Source organism: Stomoxys calcitrans, chromosome 2 (genome assembly GCF_963082655.1).
Source record: "Stomoxys calcitrans chromosome 2, idStoCalc2.1, whole genome shotgun sequence".
Taxonomy (NCBI): Eukaryota; Metazoa; Arthropoda; class Insecta; order Diptera; family Muscidae; genus Stomoxys; species Stomoxys calcitrans.
In genome coordinates, this window is record NC_081553.1 from 52,612,991 (window position 1) to 52,622,563 (window position 9,573).

The following is a 9,573-nucleotide window of genomic DNA, read 5'->3' on the forward strand; positions in this document are numbered from 1 at the left end:
TAAGATGCTTGAAAACAAATCTTTTTTTATTTATTTCAGACTTACAATAAAAGTGTTAGGTTATAATTTCGCATTTACGGGTCTATGGACAAGCCGGCGACAATACAATTAAGGCTAAGCGGCTAGCAGCGCCACAGCACAGCAGATCCTCCTCCTACTCCTCCAGCTAACTGAGTTTAAAACTCACAACGACCCCACCCAGATAGGCAATAGACAGGATAGTTAGTGGTGATGATGGTTATTGTGTGTTGATTTTGAGCTGATTTATGCAGTGTTGTGAATATTTAAACGGAAAATGTCGTGAGCACAAAAGAATGTTCCACCCAGGGGTTTTAAAACAAAAGTTTGACAGAACGCATGTGGAGGGTCTTCGTCACACTGTAAACGGCCAAGGACATTGATCAGTACGCCACCGTCGAACATGGGCTGCGAGTCCACAGTGGTAATCACTCGAGAGATTTTCTGAAACGTAAGGCTGGATATTTTTTCCATGATTTTGGGGGCTCCCTGCATTTGAAGTCCTTCGAATGACATAAATGAGTCGGTGGCACTGTAGAAATTAACCACATTTGCTCGCTGCGTTGGGTCGTCGAACATGGCGTAGTATTGCTGGACAAATCCTTTGCCAATATCATCGTACAGAGGGTTTAGAGCCATGGTGAAAGTTGATACAATTTGACAGAATTAAAATAACAATCTTATAAAAAACTAAATAAATTCTACAATTATTATTTGATAAAAGATGCTGGGGGTAGTATGCAAAAAACTAAAAATTCCGACAGACACGTTTTGCGACAGCCTCTGCTGCAATTTTATTGTTGACATATGAAAATACAACTCTGTACAGCTTACAGTAGCATCAAATTAAGGGACAGTGCATGTGGAAGGTGTTATTAATTGCCTTATATCTAATAAAATATTAACTTTAAGCAAGGCAAATATTTAAAACATTGAATTGAATTTTAATAACTAAACCCTTCCAATAAATTTGCTTTAATAATTATAAGTACTTGCAGATATATTCCAGGTTTCGCCATTTTTATGCAAATTTGCCGCTTTCAATATCAACTCTGCTCTATGACATTATGCCTTTGACAAACAGTTGACAGCTGTCAATTTAACATCCACTTTGTGGTATGTGGATTTTGTTGATCACATGACAGCACGTGAGATGTCATTGTGAATTTGCTAGTTCAGAGTGAATTTTTCTTCGTACTCCATCAACGTCGCAACGCAGCTGACTGGACTCTCCTCGGAATTTTTTTTTGGAAAAAAAAAACATTGAAAAATTGTGTGTATATTGATTTTAATATTTAAATTATATTCAGAAAAATAATGGTGTTTTAATTTCTGTTGTTTGTGCATTGTGTAGCTAAAAAATTTTTCTAACTGGGCGAGTGTGTGAAGAAAAAATTCCAATAGGAATCTAGAGGAAAACAAGTGAAAGCAAATTTCAAAAATAAAACCCAGCAAAAATGGCCATGTCCGCAGCTCAAGCTCATAAGGAGCATGTTCTGGCTGTCTCCAGAGATTTTATCTCACAGCCCCGTTTAAGTAAGTATTTTGATTTTGTGGAAAAGTGAAAAAATTCGTCAAGGAATTTTTCTGATATAGTGAGGGCAAAAAAGTGCAATGTAAAGAGTACAAGAAAATCCAAGTCAGTGGTCGCCATATTAGTTTTTTATCGTATACAAAAAAAGAGAATAAAATCGTTACGTCGTTTTTGAGGTGATGACAAAAGAGTGAGAGAGAAGATGGCAAAATAAGAAATATCTATAGAATTGGGGTTTTTTTGCCAATAAAAAAAATTGTTTTTCTTCTATGTATCCTCAGTGTGGGTGGCAGATGCTGCATTTATACCACCCAAACCCCCAATTGGATTTGAAGGAGTTTTTTCTAATTCTTTGCTTGTTGGAGTGTTCTCCATGATTTACTCTACGTCCATTATAAGCGTAGTAGTAACTTTACTGTACGTCATGTGACTTGTTTTTGCTTGTGAACTGTATAGGGCTGCCATAACTCTATGTAGATATATTTCTAATCATGAGGGCTCGCTCATTTGGTGAATTGACGTTTTTGTGAAACACCTGACTTTAAAATCCTATGTTGCAATGTTAAAAATTTTAAATTATTAGAACTGAAGTGTCCTTGTGATCAATGCTGCAATACAGGACACACTAGTTGGCCATAGAGATTAAATTAAAAAAAAACAAGATTTTAAATATTAATGGTCAATTTTTAATAGAAAAATCAACAATCATACACCAAGAACCTTTTCCTGTGCGGCCTGTGAGGTATCCCGGTGCAGGCTGGAACTTTGAGATAAAATCTGTATGATGTTTATTGCTGTCACGAGAAGCTTAGCTGCGAGATAACGGGCGTGTCCACATGCTGCGGATAGTGGAATGCTCCATACGGAGTACCTGCAACGGCAGTCGGAGGCAATCAGCAATATCGAGAGGACCGGTGGCACCGACCCTTAAACAAATACTGAGTGTCTATGATGATCGATATAACAAGGCGAGTTATTGGCGCCTTTAAATAACCAATAGCCACCATGCTTCCTTTGTGATCGGTCCTTTAAACTGAAACGAGCTTGCTCACCTACAGAAGTTTGACGAAGATCGTCACCTCCACGTGAAATACGTTCCTGGTAAATTGATAGGTTTTTCATAGCTTGAGTTTGCAATTTGCAGACGTCTGCGGGGTTTCCAGAAATATTTTAGTAAGAAGCAGATGGGTAACATCTCACCTTATTTAGGGCCAATGTGATGGTAGCAGTACATAGAAAATAAAGCACACGACGTATGTTCCACAGTTTGCTCTTCTTAAAATGTATGAGAATATTTTCCAATCAGGCAGTGACCTATCACGATGAGTTGAGAGTTCTGTTTTAGCCAATAACACCAAGCCGGTATGCCTCTTCAAGTTCATATTGGTGTCTCATAACCTTGTAGCGTGACCATCTGGCACGCGTTGGCCTTATCTCCAAATATTAGTTTACATGTAAGTGAAGGCATACCTGCAGTTTGTAGCAGTGTGTTGTATCTTTTGTCTGCTGAATATACATATCCAGGAACTTTACGACTTAGGTGGGGTGAGTTCAGAGGGATCTGGTCTGAGTCGAATTGGCCTGGCAAGACATTTAAACAGAAGACGTATCGACATACTTTACCTGTTTAAATGTGATACCAGTTCACAATCGGGTCACACATTTCGCACGTTCGAATTATTTCCTAACTCTGAAGGAGTTTAGGCGGCTGCATCTGCTGGTACGCAATTGAGGTTGTTTTCCAAGGACCCCATTCACCCGGTAGCTATGCACCTCATTGTATCATCTTACAGTTTGTCATTGAATGGAAATTTTTAGGAGTTTGTCCGTTCTCTTCCACGACCCCGACGGCCAGCCTCAGATTATAGCCGATTCACAGGAAGATTTAATCGTCCTAGGAGATGGTAGAATAGAAAAAAGATGGAGAAAACCAGAAAGATATACCCTCCAGTAAAGTGCAAAACAGCAGAAACGACAGAAAAACGGAAACCAATATCAAGACAAATAAGTCGAGAAACAAATAGGGAAACAGGCGAACATGGGAGAAATTCTCCCCTATGGGAGTATGGTCCGTACAACCAATTCAGGCTTCTACAGATATCTAGAAGACAAGAGGACAAAGTGCATAGATGGAATTCTGGCTAGGAAGAAGGTTGTAAATATTATTCTGTGTCTTCTTGCATTTACGGGGCAGTGCTCGACCGCCTCCAAACCTCTTTATCGTATACTACGCAGAAGTTTCTCTCTCCCGGTGCATGGATGGAACTCCGGCTAGGAAGGCTTTAAACATTATTCTGTGTCTTTATCGCATACTCCGCAGAAGTTTGTCTTTCCAGTGTCCCCCAGGATATGCGCTGTATACGGCATGTCGCCAATCCGCATCTCCATTTCCACCAAAACAGAATTTTCCCAAAGCTGGAGAAGTGTCAGGTACCTCAGTCTCAGTTTCCATCTTCTGATGGGGTAATTAAAAAAACGCAGGGAACAGACTGTCGGAGTTCGTTGAAAAGTATTATTTATTCTCACTAAATATAGAGACAGGTATAGCAAAGAGGATTGAAATCCATGCATATAGCATAGAAAAATTATATATAAAGAATTTGAACTTCACACATAGACTGATTTGTGGCGCTTGTGAATAAAGATAAATGAGAGTTATCTTAGAACATGCCGCAAGCAGAATTCTGCTCTCAATGGCATGCAGTTTTCATCGTCTGCATTTTCTAAATATGCATTATTTCCTTTCCCGTGAAGAAAACTGTGGCGTAATACACGTATATAGGGTTACGGCAATTTTAGCTTCCAATATGTGTATCTTTCTTTCTTTTATTTATTTTCTTTTTGCTGTAAATTTGATTTTTTAAAATTTTCGGCAGAGCTGTTTGTTTTGAAGAAAAAATAACATTATTGCAGACAATTGTAAGCTTGATATACGCTTTAAAATTTTGAGAGCAAAAAAATCAAATCAAACCAAATTACGGTTGCTAAAAATTAAATTTGGAAACAAATTTTTACTTCTAACAATCTCATTTTAAATTTCGCATTTTCCGAAAAATTAAAATTGTTGTCTTGGCAACTCTATCCCAACATATATGGGTTATTTAACTTCACCTCCCACAATCCCCCCTTATTTTTTGTGCTTGGTTATAAGGTCGCTACCTATTTCTCATTACTATTATTTTTGTTGTTGTTGTGGTATTAGAGAATTCAATAACTCTCCCCTCTTTGGGGATATGTGGTAATGTATATTTTTCTCCACCATTCAGTCAGCTGACTTAAGTCTTCTTCTTAATGGTTTGTGAAGTTTTGTGTTGCTTTTTGGCGCACCAACAACATACAGTGACTTTTTCATAACTAACGACGTTAATTTCTTATCTAAAGCTCTGACGATGGTAACTTATGGGGACATAACAACAATTTTTATTAACAATTAACATTCTCACAAGCCAAATTATGATCGTTTATTTGCCTTTTATCGTTAATCATATTTTAATGTAATATTTTTGTGTTTTTCTTTCTAGCCTACAAAACTGTGTCCGGTGTAAATGGTCCTTTGGTCATTCTGGATGAAGTAAAATTCCCCAAATTTGCTGAAATTGTGCAATTGCGCTTGGCTGATGGCACTGTACGTTCCGGTCAGGTATTGGAAGTCAGCGGTTCCAAGGCTGTCGTCCAAGTGTTCGAGGGCACCTCGGGCATTGATGCCAAGAACACTTTGTGTGAATTTACTGGTGATATTTTGCGTACCCCCGTCTCAGAGGATATGTTGGGCCGTGTGTTCAACGGCTCCGGCAAACCCATTGACAAGGGTCCCCCAATTTTGGCTGAAGATTTCTTGGATATCCAAGGTCAACCCATTAACCCCTGGTCTCGTATCTACCCCGAAGAAATGATTCAAACTGGTATCTCTGCTATTGATGTGATGAACTCCATTGCTCGTGGTCAAAAGATTCCTATTTTCTCAGCTGCCGGTTTGCCTCACAATGAAATTGCCGCTCAAATTTGTCGTCAAGCTGGTTTGGTTAAGGTAAGTACACCACTTACCCAAATGAATGGAATTGTCTTATTAGATTCTCTCGATTTTCTTTGGTTTTTCCCTCTTTAGGCCCCTGGCAAGTCGGTCTTGGATGATCATGAGGATAACTTTGCCATTGTCTTCGCTGCTATGGGTGTCAACATGGAAACTGCTCGTTTCTTCAAGCAAGATTTCGAAGAGAATGGTTCTATGGAAAATGTGTGCTTGTTCTTGAATTTGGCCAACGATCCCACCATTGAACGTATCATTACACCACGTTTGGCTTTGACCGCTGCCGAATTCTTGGCCTACCAATGCGAGAAACACGTGCTGGTCATCTTAACCGATATGTCTTCTTATGCTGAAGCTTTGCGTGAAGTATCTGCTGCTCGTGAAGAAGTACCCGGTCGTCGTGGTTTCCCCGGTTATATGTACACCGATTTGGCCACCATCTATGAACGTGCCGGTCGTGTTGAGGGCCGTAATGGTTCAATTACTCAAATTCCCATTCTTACTATGCCTAACGATGATATTACCCATCCAATTCCCGATTTGACTGGCTATATTACTGAGGGCCAAATCTACGTCGATCGTCAGCTGCACAACAGACAAATTTATCCACCAGTCAATGTGTTGCCCTCCTTGTCACGTTTGATGAAATCTGCCATTGGTGAAGGTATGACACGTAAGGATCACTCTGATGTCTCCAATCAATTGTATGCCTGTTATGCCATCGGTAAGGATGTGCAAGCCATGAAGGCTGTCGTCGGTGAAGAAGCTTTGACACCCGATGATTTGTTGTATTTGGAATTCTTGACCAAATTCGAAAAGAACTTCATTTCACAGGTGAGTTAATTTCAAAAGGCTTAAAATTTTATATCTTTAGACGACATGGCGAGAGAAAAGAAGTCAAATATTGATGTTAAAGGGGGATTTATTTGTAACCTCTGTGACTTTAAAGTGATGGAATTCAGGTCTCAAGCTATAGGCGGAGCAGAGCCTATTGCAAAATTACTTTATATGCATCTGGTACAGGATAACTATGCAAAGTTCAGATGAGAATTACCGGACGCGTATATAGGTTGCGGATGGAGGAATACTTCATACAGAATAGCTGCAGTTGCCGTCGTGGACAATCAGCAGCTTCGTGTGGAGATTCTCAGTGAGATGCCTGTGGCATTGGATTTTGATTTAATGAGTGCCTATGAGCCTATATAGAAAAAAGCGAGGTATTGGCGTACCAATGGTCATCGCATTCCTGCGGCGATCGGCGATCCTATGCGAGCTTGTTCACCTTTTTGAGGTTGACGAGGATAGCTACCAACATATTGAAATATGTGGTTGCAACACCATTCATCCGCTAACTAAACTGCTTCGTTCGGTAAATTTCTTCTCATGATTGGTTTGGGCCGGCGAGGATAAAACTAGGGGCTGCTGCCATAAATTTTGAGCGGACAAACTTCTCTGCGCTTTCAAACAATGATGATTTGAAATTCAAATTAGCCATCTTGTAACCTGCGGTACGGTTAGATCATGGATTGCAGCGAACGATGGATTATAAATGGGACGTCGTCAAGCTCCTGATATTGTTGTTGTTGTTTAAAGAACCGATCGCTGCAGAAACATGGTGGCCATTGGTTATTTAAAGGCAACCATAACTCGCCTTGTCATATCGAGCATCATAGGCACTCAGTATTTATGCAAGAGCCGGTGCCGCCCGGCCTCTCACTGAGACTCTTCACTAGATTCCGCTGATTGTCCGGGACTGCAGTTGCTGCTTATCCATATGGAGCACTATCCGCAACCTGTGGAAGCACCCGGTAGCTCGCAGCTAAGCTTCTCGTGACAGAAATGGGAGCAACAAACAGATTGGAGCCCAAAGTTCAAGCCTGTGTGGTGCTCACAGCTTATCCCTGCGGGATGCGTCGCATTTTTACCCGTGGTAGGCTCGTCGGCTTACCTTCCACAAGTATTGGGTTGCCCAAAAAGTAATTGCGGATTTTTCATATAGTCGGCGTTGACAAATTTTTTCACAGCTTGTGATTCTGTAATTGCATTCTTTCTTCTGTCAGTTATCAGCTGCTACTTTTAGCTTGCTTTAGAAAAAGAGTGTAAAAAAGTATATTTGATTAAAGTTTATTCTAAGTTTTATTAAAAATACATTTACTTTCTTTTAAAAAATCCGCAATTACTTTTTGGGCAACCCAATACAATTTGCTGTTACTTCGTCTTGTTACCTTATTGGAAATTCATTCGAAATTTTCACAGCTATATCTTAACGAAAACTAATTTGAATATACATTCAGCACATCTTTGAAAAAATATCTTTCGATTGATAAAAAAAATCATTAAAATCCGATCAGCCTTTTGCCGTAATCGCTACCAAAAATTTGTTTTCATAAAAACCTTAGCCGTTTTATAACAAACTAATGTCTTAAAAATTTATATTACATTTTTTTAAACTTCTTTTTCTTTCTAGGGTAACTACGAAAATCGTACCGTCTTCGAATCATTGGACATTGGCTGGCAATTGTTGCGTATCTTCCCCAAGGAAATGTTGAAACGTATTCCAGCTTCCATCTTGGCTGAATTCTATCCCAGAGATTCGCGTCATTAAATTTATTTTCAAACACACAAAAAACATATGTTTTCGTCGTTTACCTTGTTTATTTTATGTTGTTTAATTAAATTTTTAGCCTAAACAGAAAAGCAGAAAGAAGCTTTGAAAGCTTTACTTCATTGTTGTTTAAAGAAGAAAAAAATGCAATAACTATAAATAGAGAAAGCACCATCCTTGTAATACCCCATTTAAAGCAGCCACCCTAATGCAACAACAAAATTATGTTAAAAAAAAGAAACGTATTATTAAAATTATTGATAAAGAAAAAAAATGGTGTCAACGAAAAAGTTAAAACAAATAACTCCCTTATAACAAGTATAAAACAACAGCAGCAACAACAATAATACATTATTACTTAATTGTATATAAGAGCGGAAAATGTAAAAAACACACATAAAATTCTATTTTAAAACAATAATAACAATAACAACAACTACAAGTCGCCGCCCGCCATACATTGTTTTAAAATAAGAATCGTACTGTTTTTTTTTTTTTCATTTTCATTTTGAAGAAAAGTTCCCCCTCCAACAAGTACTTTTCTTTAGGGTTTAGTAGTCAAAACTTTATTATTGCAATAGCAAATTGTTTTTAATTTATGTATACAACAAAAACAAAAACCATTTGCGATAACTTAAATAAATAAACTATTTTATTGTTTCTTTGTTAGTTTTAAGTTGAAAAACAAACAACTAAAAAAGAAGAGAATGTATTAAATGTCTTATCTTCTAGTTTCTTTTCATTATATACCTATATATAATATAGTGTAACCATTGCCTATTTCCCTACGGGGTCAGTAAACAAATTTAAAATTGCTGCAGGCCTCATATATGGTTATGCAGTTAACAGAATGGCAAAATTTGCAAAACACCTCTCTCTTGTTTTAGAAGAAAAAGTGAATAAATATCCTTCGTACACATACATATACTGCATTCCAAAATAAAACATAAAATTTTTAACCATCTTTTGTTTTGATTTTTTTTTTTGCTTTTTTCTGTTTATACATTTTGTCTCATACTTAGGTGAAAAGTATTATAACCATCCATGATGTTGTATAACACCTCCCTCTCTCCCTCCCTCCTCCAATTGATACTTAATATAGGCACAACATTTTAAATGGTTGGTTCATTAACACCTCAAATTATTTCAAGTGTAATTTTTTTCTTTTGTTCTCCTTTTTTTCTCGTTAGATGTCGATGTGAATCTGTGTTGTTTACCTTTTCCTTGCGATTTTCTAATTCATTGTTGTAAATTTCAACTAAATACTATATACATACATATATTAGCCCGAAAATTTAAAACTGAACAATAATAACTATACCTAAAGATATATGCATATTGTATAAATAAATATTAACTAAAGGTTCTAACAACAAATTCTATCAATGA

General features: G+C 37.7%; 2 protein-coding genes across 2 annotated transcripts; one reads left to right on the plus strand and one right to left on the minus strand.

Annotated features, from left to right (window-relative positions):
- Positions 1–818, minus strand: LOC106082126 (probable nuclear transport factor 2). The gene has a single exon (XM_013244466.2). The coding sequence runs from the start codon at positions 655–657 to the stop codon at positions 265–267; it is 393 nt and encodes a 130-aa protein (XP_013099920.1). The 5' UTR covers positions 658–818; the 3' UTR covers positions 1–264.
- Positions 819–1,185: 367 nt separating this feature from the next.
- On the plus strand, positions 1,186–9,143 carry LOC106082125 (V-type proton ATPase subunit B). The gene is made up of 5 exons (XM_013244464.2): positions 1,186–1,291; positions 1,373–1,554; positions 5,074–5,579; positions 5,658–6,413; positions 8,047–9,143. The coding sequence occupies exons 2-5, from the start codon at positions 1,476–1,478 to the stop codon at positions 8,182–8,184; spliced, it is 1,479 nt and encodes a 492-aa protein (XP_013099918.1). The 5' UTR covers positions 1,186–1,291; positions 1,373–1,475; the 3' UTR covers positions 8,185–9,143.
- The last annotated feature ends 430 nt before the right edge of the window (positions 9,144–9,573 follow it).